Raw genomic sequence first — 20,242 nt, 5'->3', positions numbered from 1 at the left:
ATGAAATTAGCGCTATCAGAGGGTTTCTAATTTTTTTTGCGTTCTAAGCTTCTAATTTCTTTCCTATTTCAGATAGCCAGAATGTAATTAAAAAAAAAAAAAAAGAAAGAAAGAAAGAAAATAAAATAGCCCACCGAAATAACAATATGTGCGATAGATACCCAGTCAATAAATAAATGTTAACCTCACCGAGGTTTTTGTACGCAGGATTTGATCTGAAAGAAGATGGCCAAGCGCCCCGCTTTGTAGATCGCCTCCCCAAAGCGGCTGCGCTTCCAACTAAAGGTGGCTTCACCCGGCCGAGCCAGCTGCCAGCCAAGCCACCGAGGGGCTCGAGTGGGGCCAGCCGGTTAGAAATAAATACTTTAAAAATACTTTTATTTTTTTCTCCTAAGTGTAACGGCTCTTTGTGTGATGCCACAGTTCGTTTTACTCTATTAATGACTTACGATTTGCTGTCTTAATTAATCCTTACATAAACTACAAACACCAGCCACTGTTACAACTGTTCAAGACTACTCTCTCAACTAGCTCAGACCGAATATACTAAATAGGTGAAATGTAAGTCACCACGGACCTGAATCGCTCTCCCGAAGTACTGGTGAAGAAATTCTACGAATACCCACATAAATACATTAAGACGAGGATAAATAATCAGTGATACAAAAATGTCTCGCTTCAAATAATAAATACGTATCGTTTAGTCCGATGCGATCCTTACGTTACGGAAGAATCCATAAATTAACTTCTCTGAAATAAGCTTACGCGCGGGCGAGTTCCCACCGCTCACGACTGGTCTAGAACACCTCAGCATGACGCGCTGCTAACACTACGGCACCTCTAAGACTTACCTTCAAGTACATCATTACCAGCTTATCAGTCCCTCGGTTTGCGGTATATTGCACTGTCATGCTTAACACAGCTCTAAGAGAAGGGCTCCTGCTCCCGGACCCACTCGGGGCTGCGGAAGAAGGAAGGGAGCTGCTAGGGGAGGCAAATCCACTAATACTGTTGGCACTCGAGAGCAAAGTAACACTGTCCCGTCAGAAAAGTGAGGTAATAGAGAGGGGAGCGGGCCCCGCCGGCCGCCGCCCCGCTACAGATGCGTGAGCTTGGGCGCCTCCTGCATCCGTCCCTGAGAGGTGTGGTGGGAGGAGAGGTCCGTGTAGGTGGGGTGGGGGTCGCAAGGTCCGTGGTGGTGGCCGCCGGGGATCTGGGCGGCGCAGCTGTAGTCCACGCTGGCGGAGGAGGGGTGCTGCAGGTGCCCCAGGTTGAACATGGGGCCCGAGGCCGGCATCGAGTCCACGAAGTTGCCCCCCACGTAGACGGGGCTGCCCTGCAGGCTGGGGTTGGCGAAGCCGCCGCCGCCGCTCTGCATGGGGTGGGGGTCGTACTCCGCGCCCGCGTAGCGCTTCTGCTGCGGCAGGCAGCTGCTCAGCGGCGCCGTGTAGGCGGCCAGCCCGTACATGCTCTGCTGGGGTTTGGCGAAGGAGGTGGGCGAGGGCGCGTCGTAGCTGAGGCTGTTGACGCTGGGGAGCTGGCTGGAGTAGCCGACGTGGTTTGGGCCGCTGAGGGGGGGGCTGCGGTCCGGCGACTGTCCGACGGGGGAGTGCATGATGCCTTTGGCTTTCTGGTCCTTTTTGTACTTCATCCGGCGGTTCTGGAACCAGATCTTGATCTGCCGCTCGGTCAGGTTGAGCAGGTTGGCCATCTCCACCCGGCGCGGCCGGCACAGGTAGCGGTTGAAGTGAAACTCCTTCTCCAGCTCCACCAGCTGCGCGCTGGTGTAGGCTGTGCGCACCCGCTTGGAGGCCGGCCCGGGGGGGCTCTTGTCCTCGCAGCTCTCTCCTGCGGGGAAGAGGCACGAAGAGCCGTTGGTCCCCCCCGAAAGCCCTCCCCGGGTCCCCCGGAGCCCCGCCGCCCCCTCTCTCCCTCTCTCTCTGCCGGCCCCCGGGGAGGGGGCGCAGGGGGCCCGGGGGCGGCCTCCCACCCCTCCCTGCCCGGCACACACACACACCCACCCCCCCGCAGCTGCTTCCTCCCAGGGGCACCCAGCGGCCCCCCCGTTCAGGCGCTGCCGGGACCCGTCGGGGCCGCGCCTGCAGCCCCTGGGCTGGCAGGGGGAGCGGGGCGGGAGCCCCCAGCCCGCCCCGCCTGCAGCTCCCGAAGGGGCTGGGACCCCCGAGACGGGGATGGGGGCGATGGCAGCTGGAGGAGTGGGGGACAAGGCGCAGGGCCAGGGGGCTCGGCCCGAGGGGCTCGGCCCGGCTCCCCGGGCGGGCAATGGGCCGCGGCGGGGCGGGGAGGGGGGGCATGTCGGGCTACCTGAGGGGGCGCAGGTGCTTTTCTGCTTGGAGTTCTGCCGGGACTCCTTCATCCAGGGGAATATCTGCTTGCTGAGGGTGGCGGTGGCCGAGCCCGAGGAGTTGGGGCCCCCCTTGGCTTTTTTCGGAGGGGGTGCGCTGGGGGGAGGGTTGGGCGGGGAGGAGGGCGGCAGCGCCGGGGGCTGCTGCTCGCCGATGCCCGGGGGCTGGCTGCCCCCGGGGCCGCCCCCGGCCGTCCGCATGCAGCTGCCGCTCAGCTCACTGCCCTTGTGGGCCGGGCCGCGGCCGGGCGCCGAGCCCTGGACGGAGCAGGCGGAGCCGGGGTACTCGCCGTCCAGGCCGGCCTGGCCGTAGGGCTGGTGGGCCGCGCCGTAGGGGTAGGCGTCGGCCTTGCTGTAGGAGTAGCCCCCGAAGAGCCCCGCGTTGTCGTAGTAGGCGGCTTTCTGCATCCTCCGCTCTGCGATCGCCGAGGCCCGCGGCCCCCGCTCAAATAACATTGACCGCCGCCCCGCGCCTCACGTCGTCGGCCCGGGCCACTGGCAGCCACCTGGGGAGGGGGACAGCGGGGACACAAAAGAGACCTTCAGTTGGGGGCGCCGGCTGGGAGCGGCCGGCCGGCCCCGGCACGCCCCGCACCCCGGCACCCCCAGCCTCGGCTGGACGGGTGGGCCGGCGGCAGCGGGGCGGCAGCGGGGGCACCACGCAGAGGCTGGGGGACACCAGGGAAGGACCGGGAGACATCAAGCAAGAAGCAGGGGACACCAGACTAGCAGCAGGGGACATCAAGGAAGGAGCAGGAGGCACCAGAGAAGGACCAGAGTCGGCAGGGAGGGAGCAAGGGACACTAGGGAAGGAGCAGGGTCACCAGGCAGGAGCCAGGGCGAACTGGGGCACACCAGGGAGAGAGCAGGGCGCAGCAGGGAAGGACAGGGGGACGACAGGGAAGGAGCCACCCGAGAGCGATGCTGCTGGGGCGACGGGGGACACATTGGCGGGACTTCCCAGAGGCCACTTTTTGAGGCATTTTGGGGGATGTTTCCTTGCTTTGTTCTGCCTTTGGACCTTTCCCACACGAATTTCGCTGGATCGGCCGCCGCGGTCGCAGGCAAGGGCTCTCAGGGAGCAACCCGAGGCCGCGCTGGGTGGTGTCCCCAGGGACCCCGCCGGCCCATTTCGGCGGAGACCCCCCCGGCGCCCCCTCGCCCGCCCGCCCGGCACGCGTGCGCACGGCCACGCACCACTGACATGATGGATTGAGCCCGGGCTGCGGCCGGGCAGAGGCAGAAAAATCCCGTCCCCTTTGTAAACCCGGCCTCCTTCTTCCCCCGGATTCCTCCGGAGTTAAAGTATAACCGGCGCCATTCACTCCCTTCACTTTGCACTATAAAGGAAGTCGCAGGTCAGCTCCCCTATTTTAATTCTGTGATGAATTAAATTCCCTCACCCGACGTTTCTCGTCCCTTTTATTTGTCCCCAGTAGGACGAGCCTGAGACATTGGAGATAATTTTTAGGGGTTTCTCTTCTTTTTCCAGCCTGCAAACTTATGGCGCTCCCCTTCCCCCCCCCTGCCCCCCCGATCAGGCTGCTCAGACCGAAAACGCACGGACAGCCCGGAGTCCCCTTAGGGCAGACGTTTTGGGGCAGGGTGCTGTTTCCTTTCCCCTTGCTGCTCTCGAAACTTCTCTGCGCTTGTTGTAAGACAGAAACTGTTCTGCGATTTTGTTGCGGCTTTTTAATACTCTCTGTTCTTATTTTCTTGTGGGATAGGGGTTTTCTCCGACATTTTTGGTAATTTTGTAAATTAGCACATACTTCACCTGACAATGTAAGTCTGTAACTCGACATATCTTAAGAGTTCATTGTATTTCTTCGGGGTTTAAGCCTATTAACATACCAGAGAAGAGTAGCTAGAAATTTTTAAACAGTGTCCGATAATTATCATTCTCCAGCCTATACTTAAGCAATACTACCAGAGTACTGCTTTTTCCCCTGCAGCAATTGGTACCGCCAAGTACCGCTGATCTGTTCTCTAAAATTCACCGGGAAGCACGTCTTTACAACTCGGAATAACCTCAGGGAGCTGCGATCCGCGGCCGCTGTCGGCGGTTTATCCCCTGTCACAAACCGCCGCCGTCCTTTTCTTCCCTGAACAAAAGCCTGGGATGATCTGCGAAGCTGATGGAAACGGGAAAAGAGCTATTTCCCTCTCCTAGAAAACCTTAGTTAAAAAATGTCTGTGGAAATGGACGGTGGCGATTCAGATGAGTTTTAATACGCTGTGATAATCTTGACGAGTCTTGAAAGTATTTTTGTGCAAAATAACTCTGTCGCTTGTTTTCCACTGCTATCATCTACATTTTCGGGAGCGGTCTGGACTGAGGACTTTTGTTAGCACAACACCGCCTTAAGCGTAGGCTTTTATGTGCCTTGTAAAATATAGTTCCCAAAAGAATACGCAGAACCTTAAGAAAGAATATTGCTGTTAAGCTGTTAAAAGCCTTATTTCTTTTCTGAAATACCAACTGCTTGTGAACTCTGCTTGAACCTAAAAAGGAGGCTATGGGCCATAAATCACATGGACAATGCTCAACTGTTTGGTGGCTCATCTTTAGATCTTAAAAAGAGAGAGAGGGAGAGAAAGAGGGAGACCTTTCCAGGTTTTGATTTTCCACGAGTGCAGGGCCCGGGGTGATGTTTTTATAGGTAACACCAAAGCAGGGGCTCAACACTTGGTGGTTTGGCCAGAAACAGCCTCCAGGGGAAAAAAGGGGGGAAAAAAACAAAAAGAAAAAAAAAAAAGCAGTGACATCCAAATGGTGAGGCCGAGCCGTGGGAGGTGGGCTCGGAGGCACCGAGGGTAGGAAACCACAAAGTATCCATGTCTGTGTTTCAGATTTCCCTTCCTCCTCTCCAGAAAGGTTAACCTCATCTGAACTGTTAGGCGTTCCACACGATAATGGGGGTCTTTGTCCCTCCACTGGTTCCAGCGCTTTTGGAGGCTACAGACCCTCTCACGGCCCTATCTGGGGCGCAGCCGGGAGCCCACGCGGCCGCCCCGCGCGTGTGCGCGGAGTGCGGCCGGCCCACGCTGGCACCGGCCCGGCATTGCCAGCCGCTTTCCTCCTGACACTTTCATATTAAGCAGTTCTCTACTAAAACTTCCACTACACTTAATTCTGCTTAGGATCAATATCTAATATGATACCGAATAAATAAGAGGCGGTGAGAGCGGCCAGCGGAGCGGTTATTAAAGCAGCCGGAGCTCTCAGGGTGCATATCAATGCACCTGTCATTGCGGTTTGTAACAAAATTTATGACTGCTAGCGCCGTGGCAGTAAACACTCCGGCCAGGAATGAAAAGGAAAACACTTCCCAAGCCCCGGCACTTTCAGAAGTGCAAAGCAGCCGGCGCGTAGGAGGGAGCCCGGCAAAAGAATCCCCCGCTCGGCACGTTTCCCGGCCGCCGGCCCGGGGCAGCCCCGTATATAAGGAAAGCGCTGGAGCCGCCGCCGGACCCGGCCGCCTCGCCGGGCCGCGGGCGGGGGAGGCGGGCGACGGGGTGCGTCTGCCCCGGGGTGCCTCTGCGCCCGGGCGGCCGGGCACCCACCGCTGGGGCTGCGCCCGAGCTGGAGGGGGTCTCGCCTTTGGGGGGGCTGAGAGCACTGGGGAGCGCGGAGGGGCCCCGCGGACGGAGGAGCGGCGGGGGGGCACGGAGCGGCGTCCGCCGTGGGGCCTCTTAAACCGGCTACGGAGCACCCCCTCCCCCCGGAGAGCCACCCGCTCCCCCCGGCTGGGGCCAGGCCTTGGCCGCTCCCCCGCCGGGCTCGGCTCCCTCTGACCACGGGCTGCTTTCGGTGGGGCCTTCTGCGGGCTGTTACTTATTCGGCGCTGAGGCCGGCGGCGCGCCCCGAGCGTCCGCGGCGCCGGGCTGGGCCGAGCAGCGCTCCCCGCTCGGCGGGCCGGCGGCCGGGTCCGGGCTTTGCTCCCTGCGAAGGGCCTATCGCGCTGGGGGAGCGAGAGGCGGGTGGAAAAGGAAATTTAGAGAACTCACCACACTTATGTTTTTTCTTGATTTTTGACTTTAACTGTGTGGGTGGGATCTTCAGGTTCCTTTGGATAATCCGTGGGCACGAACCTGCAACAGAAGTGAGAACTCTCAGTGGAAACTGCTTTGTTTTGGACTTTCTTCCTTAGGACTTTGTTAACAAACGCACCTCTCTTGCGCAGCCCCTCACCGTGTCTCTCCGTCCGCCTCAGATCTTTTACCAGACAAAGGGCAGATGCGTCTCTTCATTTATTAATAGCGCTTTGAGAGAGGCGGGGAGCAAACAAACGCGCAAAATACCCCGGCTGCGGCTCGGGCCCGGGCAGGGCGGCCTGCGGCAGCCGCTGCGCCGGGCCCCGCGCACCGGCCGCGGCCGCGGAGCCGCGCCTGCCTCCCCGAGCGCCCAGTCCGGAGAGGGGCAGCGCACGGGGGGACGGGAGCGCCGTTGCAGGGGAGCTGCGGTCACCCCCGTCGGTCACAACCACCGCACCCGCCGCCCGCACTCACGGCCCGCGGAGCGCTCCGCGGAAACGGAGCTAGCGCGGGTCTCTCTCCCTTCCTTCCCCCAGCCCCCGGTTAAGACAGAGAGAAAGACGAGCGAAGAAGCCCCAGCGCTGAAAATGCGCCGCAAATATTTGCGGCTCGAAGTGAGCATTTTGCATTTGGCTGTGTAACGTGTCGACTCAGGACTTTAAGAACTTAAGAGCGCCAGAAAATCCCCCACAAAGAAGCCCAGGTCATTATAAAGACGATATCTAGCCACCATAAGCCTTTGAAATGACCTTTGGCTCGTATAGCAATAACTCACCACTTAATGAACAACCAACGGAAGCACCTCCAATTGCTCACAACACAACAGACCTTACAACTTTCCACCAAGTCTTCTCTCTCCCTACCCAAACCCAGTAGGATGCAACATTCCCCCTCCAAATCACCTTAATTTATGCTGGCAAACTGGAGTTAGGGAAGTGGAGCTTCATGATTACACATGATGCTCGCTCAGGTTCTTGGCCCGGGCCTGTCCCGGTAACGTCTTATATAATATATTCACGTGGGCGTACGTGCTTTATTTTTTTTTAAAGAGAGTTCATTAGAAATAGCTCTTTACAGGGTGTATGAAGGCAGTGTAAGTTGGGTTGCACCTTGGCCCCTGAGCGAAGAGATCATAATATTGCAAACCGAGTCATTGTTAGCCGCTGTTGATTAACACGGTAAGTTTTCGGTTTGTGCCTAATTAATTATCGACTTCTCATCCCTTTCCGAAGCAGCTCCTCAGCCTCACAAGCGATAGCCTTCTTGCTCTAGACATGCTTTACCCGGCGAGAGCTTGGCCAAATACCGAGATTTCCACGGCCGCAGGAATAGCCCCCAAAGTTTGTTCTGCGGAGAGGGGAGCCCGGGCACGCCGGGGTTGTGCTCTGCTCCCAGCGCCGCTCCTGCAAGGACCGACCTGGGAGAAGAAGTTGCCAGAGCTAAACCCAGGGAAATCTTTAGAATTAGCCAGGCGTGGGCCCAGTATAGGTATTATTGAAATTTTAGGTGAAGTTATAAGTGAGTGCTTCCACCGAGCCAAATGAAATGCTGCTTGCAGTAATTGGATTCAGCTGACTAACTTGGCAGGCCAGCAGCTTGGAGGCATACAGCTAAGAAAAATGTTCACTGCCTTTAACTTCTGATCGAGCAGAGCAACACGCAACAGAACGCAGAAAAAAAAAAGCCACCACCCCAAGTTTCTCCCCTTCCCCTCGCCTCCCTGTCCCCTTTCCCGCGGGGCGGCTCGGCCCCCGTGGAGGGCTCGCCCGGGTGACCCGGAGCGGGCAGGGTCCGGCGCAGCCTTACACCCGCTCCTGCTCGCCAGGACAAAGCCGGGCTTTACGCGGGGGCTCTCTAATAAGCACAGCCCGCGAGTTCACCCGGGCTCCGGGCAGGCCACAAGTGAGTGCGAATGGGCGCTCCTGGGAGAGCCGGGCTGGTTGCAGCAGCCCGAGAGGGAGCTGAGCTGCAAATGTGTGCGGGGAGGCTGTGTGGCCGCTTCCAGCCCCCCAGATCGCTCAGAGAGGCAGCGGTCCCCCCCAGGCACCTTCCCACCGCCTTATTGATCAAACCGCACAAATGCAGGGCAAGAAACTTCTCGGTAGATAAATATCAAGCCGTGCTTCAAACAGCGTGTGTAACTCGAAGGCATGAGCATACCGGTAATATCAACACTAAAACAACTGGGGGAGGAAAACAACAGCCACAGAGGAACACGAATGCCCGGCGAGGGGAAAAGGTTCGGGAAGGCACTTGGCAGGAATATTTAAGAGACCCTGCGTAGGGGCTACATTACCGATGAGCCTATTTTAAACCGCCCTTTACAAATCAACACGGCTACCCCCTGCCCGGCTATCCACGGCAACGCATTAACGTGATGCTCAATCTTACTTTGGCAATGGGATCATCTAGCAAAGTTGTCTCTCCCTCGTTTCTTCGCTTGTTTGTAATTCCCTTCCTGAAACCACCGAAAATTGGGAAGAGGATAGGGATAAACGTCTTCCCCTAGCCTTTGGGAAGGAGTCCACTTTTTATTGAAAGAGCATAATAAAAAGAAGATACAGCTTAAAACGTTCAAGGAGGTGGAGACCACTCCATGCATTTGCAGCCGTTATGGGCAGAGATTGCAAACAAATTCCAGACAGTCTGTGAGCAAAGGCGATAATGTAGCCCCTGTGGTTAAAGGTCCCATTTTGTCATGCAGTTGCTTACCTGTGTATCAATTTATCATAAACCTGGGCTCCACACTTTTCAGGATCTGCGCTTGCAGTTCTTAGAATATATCCTTCACCCTTTGTCTGCAGACAATACTCTCCTAAACCTGATCTTGCGGTTTTACAGACATTTCCACACACCAGAATTCCCGATAGAACGAAAACAGGCTCAGGCTCAACTACCAATAAAAGAGAGCGAGTGGAAATCGGAATTTGTCGGGCTTTAAAAAAAAAAAAAAAAAAAATCAACACACAACCCTTTAGCCACCAGCCTTCTGGAACCAAAGGCAGCAATTGGCCGGCTCCTGTTTTGTTTTGGTTTTAAATCGTGCGGCCATTGATGAATTTGGGGGGCGAGCAGGAGAAACCCCTTTATAATCAGAAATATAGGCACTGCCTTAAAATACAGGCATATTCGCCCACGTGATCGCAGGAGCCGCTCGCCGGGCCGAGGCTGGCGCGCTCCCCGCGGCCGCCCGCGCCCCCGCGCAGCGGGGCTGCCGCGCCGGGCCCCGCGGGGCGGGCCGCCCCCCGCGCTCCGCTCCGCGCTCCGCGCACCGGCCCGCCCGGCCGCGCTGCCGAGCCCGCTCTGCTCCCGCAGAGCTCCGCGCCGCTCTGCACCGCTCCGCGGCGGCGGCACCCGCACTTACGCGCCCCGCGGGGCCGGCGGAGCCGGGGGAAAGGTGAATTCCGCGGGACGATCCCAGGGCGCAGAAATTCCCGGCGGAGAAAGAGGAGGTATTTGGGACCGGCTGCAGCCGAGAGTCTGGGCCGGGGGCAGCTCCGCAGCAGCGCTGCACCGGCGGAAAGGCGCTGGGGCTCACTGGCGTGCGCGAATTTTTGCTTTCTCCTTCTCCGTGCCGGGAAGATGCGGGGGAGCGGGGACTGCCCCTGGTCTGGAGGCTAAAGAAGCCTTGGGAAGAAAAACCTCATGACATTTGTGCGTGTGTGTGTCTGCCCTGAGCCTGCCCTCCCCTCTCTGTGTGTATGAAGAGACATAGAGCAAACCCGATGTGTATCCGTCATGTGTGCCCGCAAAGCTCCCCAACAACTCCAGTTCGGCAAAAAAACCCAACAAAACAAAACCAAAAAAATTTGTATTAGGTCCTCGGTTTGATTTTTCTAACATATCTGTAGCTATAAATACACCACACCTAATCTAACATCTGCTATGATTTCATTACCATCCAAAGCATGGGGATGTGACAGTAACGTATTACCTTACAATACTAACCGTAAGTGCATTGTAACATTTATCTAAATTACATTGCTTTTCCTGACTTTGCAAACCAGTTATAAAAAGATTGGAGTCCAGTGATGGAAACATAAGTTCAATGTAAATTACTGTGTACGGCTTCGGATTTATAATCCTATATTTCTTCGAAATGATGCACTTAAATCTCGCCTCAAGTAAGAGGTAATGGTTCTTTATATCCTTTTCCGTCAGCCATATATTTCGGCGTCTGGGTAGTTTTTGCAGAGCCCCCCGCGCTCGCGTGTCTGTGTGTACATACAGCAACCCCTAAACGCACAGCGTGTTCTGCATACTTGTGTACATACACACAAAGCCGAACATAATTCTGGCCGCTGTTGAGACAATTTGGATGACGGAGAGGTCTTTCGCTTCCTACGCAAAAGTGCGAGGGGAAAGTTGGGCACCGGTCGAGCAAAGAGCACGAAGAGGATTCAGAAGAAAATGCCTTTTTGGAGGGCAGTTCGGAACCCCCTAGAAAAAGCCCCACAGCCCTCGGGTGTCTTTTCAGAGCCTAGGGCGGGGGGAAAAAAAAAAAAAAAAAAAAAAAAAGGAAATTTAATGTAAAAATGGAGGACGGCTGAAAGAAAGGAGCACTTTCGCCACTGCCACCAGAATTAAGACATCGTAAAAGGGGCTGAAAAAGTATTAAGGAAATGTTAATCCTTTGGCTGGTGGGACTCCAGCTTTGCGTGAATTTGTCTCCAGTAAAGGATCTAAGACTTCTTCAATCGGAGCATATGTTCATAGAGCAATAAAACAGAAAGATTTACAGTCTCCGCCCGCCCCCCAGCAGCCTCGCACCCTTTCAGGAATTACTTATGATGATTTATAACAACAACTCCGGCAATTGTCAAACTGATAAAATAGCCCGGGCTATATGCGGGAATAAACGCTCTTCTGAAAGGGCTGCGATTTATGTTCGGGTCCATTTTACTGCGTGTCTTGGAGGAGTTTGGTTTCTTTCCCGGACCAACAGGATAATATAAAACTTCATTGATAAAAATGTAGGAGTTTTCGTGAAGTAGCAAATCTGTTCCTTAGTCACTACCAAAGCACATAAACATTTGTCATCTTTGAATAATTGAATTAATGTGTTATTGTTTGAATGTATAATTCATAACATAGGAAACTTTGTCTCTGTCCTGCCACCGAAACGGAAGCAATAAAAAGCTACAATCTAGGGGTTTTTAGAAATTACTCCGGCAAGAGATAATAAAGAATATCCTGTTTGCAGAAAGTATTTCCAGCTGACTCTGGGGTTTCGCAGCGAAATCTCAGCCTCCTTGTCCATATTCTGTGGAGTTTATAGAGAGTGGCTTTGTACAAAAATACAAATCCGCTGTCCCCCCAGCCCGGGCTATCGATCGGGGCTTGAAAGGCGGCGTGCGCGCTTCGGGGGCTGGATGCGCCCGGGCTCCTCCGCAGCCCCGCGCCGGGCGGCGCGGCTCGGGCGGGGACCGACGGCGGCCGGGGCAGGAGCGGGCAGGGCCCGGGGGGGAGCGGGGCCGGGGGCCCGGGCCGGCCTTTGTGCGGGCGGCGGGGGGGAAGGCGCGCTCGGCGCTGGCTCCGGCCCCGCTGCAGCCCCGCTGTCAAGAGGCGCGGCAAAATTTACGACCTGGCTCGCGAAGGAGCTGAGGGCCTTTCCCCGCCGGTGGGACGGGGCAGCGGCTGCCCTGACAGCCGCATTGTTCCTTCCGCGCCGCTCCGCGCCTCCCCGCGCAGGCGGCCGCGGCCAGCGCCGCCGCCCCGGGAGGCGGTCAGCCTGCCTCCTCCGAGGGGCTCCGCGGCGCTCCGCGCTCGCCCTCTTCCCCCCGCTCCCTGGGAAGCAAAGGTCACCGCTTGCGCCCGGTCCGGCTCCCGGCCGCTGCCGAGCTGGAAATCAGGAAGCAGCGTGCCCTATTTGTCAAGCGTTTGACAGCTGAGTTCATTAAGGCTGAAATAAGAAGGAATAAAAGTAAAAATTGTTTACGTACCGGGCGTCTCTTTTTCGGCAGCTACCAAAGAGCTAGGTGTGCAGAGAGAGGGACTGCACCCTTTGTATATTATATTCTTGGGTTCTCTTCAGTTTTCAAGTCTGATAGAGTCCTTTGCTTGGCAGATTAATGACGACTCCGTGTTTCTTAAGGGACGTGCTGAATTAATTATTTCGCAAATCACGTGGTCAGGACTTGTAGAAATCTATTCTTATCATCTTCCTTGCACTTTGAAATTCTGCCTGTTATGACTGTTCCTAGCAAGATTATTTTGGTCTCTAGGCTTGGGGGGGGGAGAAGAAAAAAAAAAGGAAAAAGAATCAGGGGAAAGGGCTAACAAACATGGCCGTTGGAAGCGGTGTGGCTCTGCACCGAGAGGTCCCTATTTACTGTACTGTACAGTGAGTGGGGTTTGCTGTTGACTCTGCCTTTCCTCTTCATTCTTACCTTAACGACTAGTGGTGATATAATACACAGAACTGTATTGATGTATCGGGAGTAACAGGAGGAGCCATTAAACAGGAGAGAGAGAAAATACAATCACAAAATGTGCCTCGATGTTTAAACTTAGCGAGTGTGTGCTTAGAAACGCGCACGCACCCTCCCCGCCGTGCGCTGCAGGCAGTAAGGGCACATGCCTTGTTCTGTGCACCACGCTCCTTTCCCGGGCTGAGCAAGAGACCGTCTTTTTGGACTCGTGCCTTGACCACGCTCCAGGAGCGGACGAGTCCTCAGTGACAAATACTTATGACAAAAGCAGTGCAATCGACTTCTCTTGGCCAGAGGTATGTGTTAGTGTCTGAAGTGCTTACGCAGGGGAGGAAAAAAAAAAAAAGATGTTTGCCTTAGGTGCACGGGAAAGTTTAAACTCTCCGAGTTGGTGTTTTCTTGAGATCTTTCGTTTGTGTCGGCTGAAAAAGGGAGGCTTTCTGCTCAGAGAAAGCTACTCACTGCATATCAATTTCAAATTTCCATTTCTTTTAAAATTGATTCCTTCCAGGACTCACCTGAAAGGCACACATCTACGGGGGGATCGAGGTGACTTCAGGTGTGGCTCCTTGCTTCCTACCACACATGCATAAATCCGGGAGTCATTCTAGGAGGGCTTGTTAAATGCAAAGCAGTAGCAAATGGATGACAGGCATTTTTAACTGCAGCCTAAATGTAAATATAGACTCCAGCTTGGCCTAGAGTCACACCATTACGGCTGGGGCAATCAGCAAACCTGTTCAAAGGGACATTTGGAAGGATGCTACGCAGAGTCACTCATCTTTTAACACTGTAATGATGGGAGGGACCAGCATTTTCACAGAAGAGAGACCCACCTTGTAAGGACTGTTTGTTCAAGGTACAAGCCAGAATCTATTTCTCTACACCTTTTATTATTTCAAATGTATACGGAGGGCTTACATCAAAACTACAGGCGACAATTAGTATAAATAACGCTTTAATCAATGGCAGCAAAACATTGGCAAAGTCTATAAAAAGCATCACACTTTAACAGAGATTAAAGTATTGCTGGACAATGCGACAGTTTAACACAGGCTCCAACGCACAACGTTTCACCCATGATGAACAAAAATAACCAGCTTCCCTTCCTACACAAAATAACGCTGGAGGAGAGTTAAAAACCAAGGAAAAATAAACCTCAGGTTCGTTCTCCAGGGGCTGTAACGACCAGTGGGCGCTTCTGGTCGTTATTAGAGACAGCCCTGACCCTTCAGGGCATTGCCAGCTGGGCACCATTTCTTTCGGTACTTTCTGCCTCCACTTCACGTATTCTCACTCCCAGCTCACAGCGCAGTTACAACTATGTAAACTTCCAGTGCCCCGGCCTCGCTCAAAGGGGACTTGCAAACAGGGTTGTAAGAGCTGTGCCTGCTGAACCCAACACTCGTCTTGGAGATATTAACATTTCAAAAGACGATGAGACAAATTCTGCTCGCAGCTACATCCCTTGTTTGTCTTCAGTGGGCGGGGGAAGGAAATGTGGGAGCAGAATTTGGCCCTTTAACTTCGGGAACCATCTCGGTCGATAAGAAGCACAAAGCAACGATTTGCTTATCCAAGGCCATTATTTTCCAGAACTGTACCACAGATGCCAAAGTTGGTAGCGCTCTCTCGAATAACACGTTTGCCCTGCTCCCAGCCAACTTATCACAGACTTTAAGTAAACAGCGGGGGTCCGGGAGGGGGATTTTCAAGAAGAGCTGCCAGAGAAGTTTTTCTCCCCCCCCCCCCCCCCTTTTTTTTTTTTTTTCTTTTCTTTCCCTAGATTCGGATGAGGAGCAAAGGGAGGGCTTTGGACAACTCTGGAGACGAAAGGCTTCTACCGCAGGAACCGGGTGTAACAAAACTTGAAAACTTGTCTCAGGAATTCCCTCCTCAAGCGCTGCTGCTAGCTGCTATCCATGCCAGAGAAAGGGAAGGGTAGTTTGGGTCCAAAAGGTTAAGGGTTTAGAGGTCACTCTTCCCGGCTGAAATACAACTAATCGAATAGAAAATTTGTCCTCTGGGTGAACCTGCTCCTGCAATTTAGCCGAACTTCAGTAAAATACCTTTTCAGCTTCTCAACGTGAAGGCGTCAGAAAAAAGACGTCTTTACTATGTATGAACTCGGTGCTTTTTGTCATAGAAACAATGATGCGAATAATGCGGGAATATCCATCTTTAATATCACGACGTGGAGATATTCAAGTATTGCCATGTGCAAGTCTGAGAACTGGGTTAACCCTAAGGAAGAACAAAGAGTTTTCTCCAGGCTCTAAAACAAAAGCCCAAGTCTTACAAGACACTTTGCGGACTTCTAGGGATGAGAAAAGGGCAGAAATTAACCGCTGGCCACAGTTAATGCTGCCGAATACACTCCTGATGAAAAGCTCGCCTTTCATTTTCGAATGCATTCAAGCACATTTTGGCCAGTGTTTTCCCGAGCGAGCCCAGAAAGCAGTGAGTCCTCGGGGGGAAGCACCCAGCCTGGAGATGGGCACGTTAACTGCCCCCCTGCTCTTTCCACCTCCCTTCAGCGTTTGCTCTGGCTTTCCTTCTTTGCCCCTTTTCTCTTTAATAAAGGGATCATCTCGTTACAATTTCGATGATATGGTCCCTCTCCCAGGCTGCCCTGAGGGTACAGGAGATAAGAGCTGAGCTTTAAAACCGCCTGAGCGGAGGTGTAAGTGGCTGAGGGAGCTGGTTTGGCTGGGTTTGGTAGTTGCAGCGCACTAAAACTTTGGCACGATGCAGCCAGCAGCCAGGGACAAATCCGTGGGTATTAGACCAGGTCTGCTCCCATCCAAGCCTTTTCCCTTTCCCTGAAAGCAACTTGCTGAGATTTCCAACTATTGCAGTCATGTGCCGTGGTTTGTTTAAAAACAATCCCTGTTCCTAAAAAAACCCCACCACCCAACAGACCAAAATAACCCCAAAACAAAACAAAGCAGCAACCCACATAGCCTACCTCTCTCTGGGGTGGAAAATAAATTTAAAATCTGATTGAAAGATTCACTCAGCTTTCAGCTTTGAATGGCTCAGGTTATATCAGAAATGACGTACATTTTTCATTCTGGGGTTTTCTTTTTAGTTTTTTTGTTGTGGGGGTTGCTTTTTGTGGTTTTTTTTTTTCCCTTCCCTTCCCCCCCCCCCCCCCCTCCATTTTTAGATGAGGTATCGATGGTTTAAAGCATAGCGCTGAGCAGAGCAGACTTTGGAAACAGATTTCAAGCCTATTAGCCCTGGATGGCACACAGCAAGGAGCAGGGACGCTTTTCCTATTCACAAAGAAGGAAATTTTAAAAAAGGGACAAGAAAGTTGTGTACGTTCAAGCCAAGTAAACATTATACATGTGTTCATGAGACTGGGAAGGAGAAATGCTGTATTTCAGCTCCCCTTCCCCGTTTTTGGTTTGATTATTTTTCTTTTTATCTTCACTCCTCTACGTAACAAATAAATAAATACGCTAACACTACGAGTACATAAAATAACCCGTTTTCACTTAATTTCTATGCACATCTTCTGAGACGTTATGGAAATGAGCAAGTATTTTCATTACACCGAGAAAGGTAAAGCAGCACAAAAAGTTCACAATTACTAGTCTTGATGTTCAAATAAAAGGCTATGCTATAAATTTCCTGTCCTCAACTTGCCCAAATGCATCCTCCCGAAATTGCATGGGATAAAAAGACAATTAAAAGTAAAAATCCCAGAATAAAGCATCAAACCTTCACTTTCGAATTCAAAACTGAAACACAGGACAGTTTCATTTTCAATGATTTATTACTTTTTATGGACAGAAGGTCTTGTTTAATATTTTCCCAATTCCCACTGCCTGCATGATGTTTCTTTTTTTTTTTTCTTTTTCTTTCCTTCCACTTTTTTTTTTTTCCTTTTTTAGGTTGTGCTAGCAGAGGCAAATAAAATAAAGTCCAAAGTAGCGTCATTTTGTCTCCTTTGTACAACAGTACCTTAAAGAAAGATGACAGTTTCTCGAGTCCTTAGCTGCTACATGCAGGTTCTGCTTGGGCAGTGTCAGTTATGTACAGTACTGGTCAGAAGCGAAGGATGAAATGGAAAATTTCACCTCTTCTACAAAGTTGTCAAGTCAGTCTGGTGGTCCTTGGAACCAGTCTGTAAATGGGGGTTTGAACCAGAGGAAGAAGACCTGCCCTTCGTGTTGGGCAGTTTGTGATCTTTTTTCCACTTCATTCTTCTGTTCTGAAACCAGATCTTGATCTGGCGCTCAGAGAGACACAAAGTGTGGGCTATCTCGATACGGCGGCGCCTGGTCAGGTACCTGTTAAAATGGAATTCTTTTTCCAGTTCTAGGACTTGCTGTCTGGTGTAAGCTGTGCGGGAGCGTTTAGGTTCCCCTCCGTTGTAATTGGGATTCACTGGGAAAAAAATACGGAGAACTTTACAAAGCTAATCTTGACTTGCCGGTTCGACTTTACAAAAGAGAAAAAAGAAAAAAAAACAAAAAAAAAACCACCAAAAAACCACCTTACGAGCTGCGAGCATGTGGCCGGGCTGGATTCGTCCCAGTTGCTTACAATGGACGGGCTGCTCTCCCCCTCGTTTAAGGCAGGCACCAGAGGCACCCGCAGCTAGGTAGGCTGGGAGCCTCTAGCAGGCTCCTAAAATGGAGTTTTCTCCTGCACGGCAAAGCCCCGCACGGCCATCGGCCTATTTCCTCAGCAATAAAAATTTATGACGAGTGTAATTGGCCACCTCGGCTTAAAGAGCTCGTCCAGCAGTCCGGCGGGGACTCGAGCGAGCGTGGCTGAGGACGGTCGGAAGCAGGGTAGAAGAGCAAAGTAAGAAGAGGATCCTTACCCGAGTTAACATGGACTTTCTTCATCCAGGGATAAACTACTGCTGGCTGCTTAACTGCTGAGGCGTTTGGGGGTTTGAGGGCCGGCTGCTGGCTGCAGGCTCGCGAGTTGGGCATTGGAGGCGGTGGACAATGCTCTGCTTGGCCGGGGAAGTGGCTCGCTGGGCCGGATTGCTCCTGTCCGTGACCCCGCGGCTGCACGGCAGAGCCTTGGGCATTGCTACAGCTAAAGGGCTGCTCGCCGTAGTTTGACCGTGGGTAGAGTCCCTGGTGCTGGAAATCAGAGCCCTGCGAGGCACTGTAGTACTCGGCCCCCTGCTCGCCTAGGTAGCTGTTCTGCAAATATTCCTCGCAAGGAGGAAATTTGGGATCCACATACTTAGAGTTCACCATATACGAACTCATGGCCATTAATTTCTGAAGGTAGAAAATACTAATTTTTCTCGTGTTGTCTTTTTTTCCCCTGCCATAGAGCCCTCCTACTTGCTGTCAACTGAATAAAGTTAGGCGGGCATGTGACCGGCCCGGCCAATGGGGAGGCGGCAGCCGATCACCGGATTTCTCCGCAGCTCGGCATTTCCACCGATTTCGCTCAATAACATCCCCGTAACCCAATGACCCCCCTGGCCGGCGGGCCGCACCCCCCGGATCAGGTACCGGCGGAGTAGGGATGCTCCTCGGGGGCGGCCGCCCCCCCGGCCCGCAGGTAGGGCCGGCCTTTTGTCTGGGCTGGCTTCCCGCAGCCCCGGGGGACGGTGCCCGCCGCCCGCTCTGCCGGCCGCGATCGCCGCCGGGGCTAGTTACCTCCCTTCAACTCAGGGAGCGAACGGAATAGACGGGGCGAGGAGCTGAAGCGGGGTTAAAAGGGAGGAAACTGGTAAGGAGGCGAGGAGAAGAAAAGCCGTCGAAGAAGAGGGTAATATGACGTACAATAGATCTGTCCTGCCTTTGTCTCGCAGAGGTCATCCAAAAGTTACCAGAATTTAGTTCTGCTGAATAAAATTAGGCAATCAGTAACTTCTCATCCGCTTTCCAGCCTCAGCGTAAATGTGTGCGTCCGAATGCGCGCACACACGCAAACGCACGCCTGTATGTATAAATCTATACGCGCATGCATGCAAAATCATGCAGACGGCAAGAAACCGTTCACTTTTCACCACCAAAGTTCAGTCAATTGAACTGAAGACGGCGTTTAATTAGGTTAAAAATATCACGGGTTTAATGAGATAAATTCGGTCTTCATTCGTCAACACCGTTCCTGGAGCACGGGTAAATACCTTCCAGTGAGGCGAATGCTGCTTTTGCTGCTGTCGTCAATATTTTGGTGCGATCTGGACCCTTGACAGGGAAATTTTGCTAGCGTCTGGCGTATCTAGCTAATTTATGGCTATCTTTTTAAAGATTCATTCACTGATTGGTAGATAATTTTTTTTTCCCCCCAGAAAATTTGTAACTTCTGGTGAGATTAACTGTTTAAATTCACAGTCTGTCAGTGAGAGTTACGACTGAACGACAACTGAAATTTTAAGAGACGTCCTAAAACCTAGCAAATAGGAGCGAGGCAGCAAAACTTTCACAATTTCTGAGTGTTCAGCACGCACATGCCTTTTGATTCCGCCCGTATTTAAACTTCTAACCATTTGCAGAAAGGTGAAGTTTTTGCATCGACCATATATTCCCCTAGAATCGAATCTGTGACTATATGAATATCACACAAATTCGGTTCTACAGGGTATATATAGACAACGTAATAACATTCTGTTTTCATCTACAATATAGCAGGTCTTTGCAATTCTCTTAGTCCTTACTGTCTTCTGAGGAATGCAAACTATTCTGCTGGGACTCAGTTCTGAAATACGGATTTGCAGGAAGGTGGGATTTCAGAAAAGATTCACGCTTGTTATTATTGCTGCAACAGAGCTATACGACTCTCCAACAATTTACAGCGATGAATTTCGCCTACCAAATTCTCAGAAAGACCTGCTGCACACTTTAAATGCTCTGCCGTTTACGTCCTCGCTACGGAAAACGGACGTTACCGGTCAAATTGCGCTATTTAGAAAAATAATGGTTAAAATAATTTAGAAAAGAGCCTTTTTCTATTTAGGCTAGCACGAATCTGACTAGATTCTCCGTAACTAGAAATCCCCCCCCCCCCGCCCCAGACAAAAAATAAATTAAAAAAAAATCGAAACAGAGGTAAAACAGCCGACAACAGAAACAGCGATTGGTGAAAAAGAGGAGATTAAAAGCTGGAGTTAGCTGCTCTCGGGAAGAAGAGAGTTTCCAAATTTACCTTCATCCCATTATGCTGGTCTAGCTATTATCCCCGCGAGCTGCCTGCGAGCCGCAGCCTCGCACCCTCCCAGGTTCTCCCCGCCGTAGCGTTTATGGTGAAGGGCAGGGCGAGAGGTCAGCCGAAATCATTTACAAACATATCACAAAGTTTCATTATTTTTACTTTGTCGACAGCGGCACACAGCAGTACAAAAGTTCATGAATTGTGTCTGACCCAGCTCCTCACTGCTGTCCTGCGGTCAACCTCTTCTCCTTCCACTATTTAAAACAGG

The 20,242-nt window shown here is 52.5% G+C and overlaps 2 protein-coding genes across 2 annotated transcripts; both read right to left on the bottom strand.

The window, feature by feature from the left end:
- Nucleotides 1–1,096: 1,096 nt before the first annotated feature.
- Nucleotides 1,097–2,821, bottom strand: HOXD3 (homeobox D3). Its single transcript, XM_059820289.1, has 2 exons — nt 2,326–2,821; nt 1,097–1,848 (listed from the first exon to the last, which is right to left on the bottom strand). The coding sequence occupies exons 1-2, from the start codon at nt 2,819–2,821 to the stop codon at nt 1,097–1,099; spliced, it is 1,248 nt and encodes a 415-aa protein (XP_059676272.1).
- Nucleotides 2,822–16,927: 14,106 nt separating this feature from the next.
- LOC104256721 (homeobox protein Hox-D4) lies at nt 16,928–18,083 on the bottom strand. The gene is made up of 2 exons (XM_009811259.2): nt 17,675–18,083; nt 16,928–17,232 (listed from the first exon to the last, which is right to left on the bottom strand). The coding sequence occupies exons 1-2, from the start codon at nt 18,081–18,083 to the stop codon at nt 16,928–16,930; spliced, it is 714 nt and encodes a 237-aa protein (XP_009809561.2).
- Nucleotides 18,084–20,242: the final 2,159 nt, after the last annotated feature.

Source organism: Gavia stellata, chromosome 8 (genome assembly GCF_030936135.1).
Source record: "Gavia stellata isolate bGavSte3 chromosome 8, bGavSte3.hap2, whole genome shotgun sequence".
Taxonomy (NCBI): Eukaryota; Metazoa; Chordata; class Aves; order Gaviiformes; family Gaviidae; genus Gavia; species Gavia stellata.
This window is presented reverse-complemented; position numbering and strand designations above follow the sequence as displayed.

Bases quoted from the DNA above. Each gene is read 5' to 3' on its own strand.
- HOXD3 (XM_059820289.1), bottom strand. From the start codon at position 2,821: ATGTTATTTGAGCGGGGGCCGCGGGCCTCGGCGATCGCAGAGCGGAGG. The intron at 1,849-2,325 runs GTAGCCCGACAT...TCTTCCCCGCAG, and splicing joins AAGCACCTGCGCCCCCTCAG to GAGAGAGCTGCGAGGACAAG.
- LOC104256721 (XM_009811259.2), bottom strand. From the start codon at position 18,083: ATGGCCATGAGTTCGTATATGGTGAACTCTAAGTATGTGGATCCCAAA. The intron at 17,233-17,674 runs GTAAGGATCCTC...TTTTTTTCCCAG, and splicing joins GAAAGTCCATGTTAACTCGG to TGAATCCCAATTACAACGGA.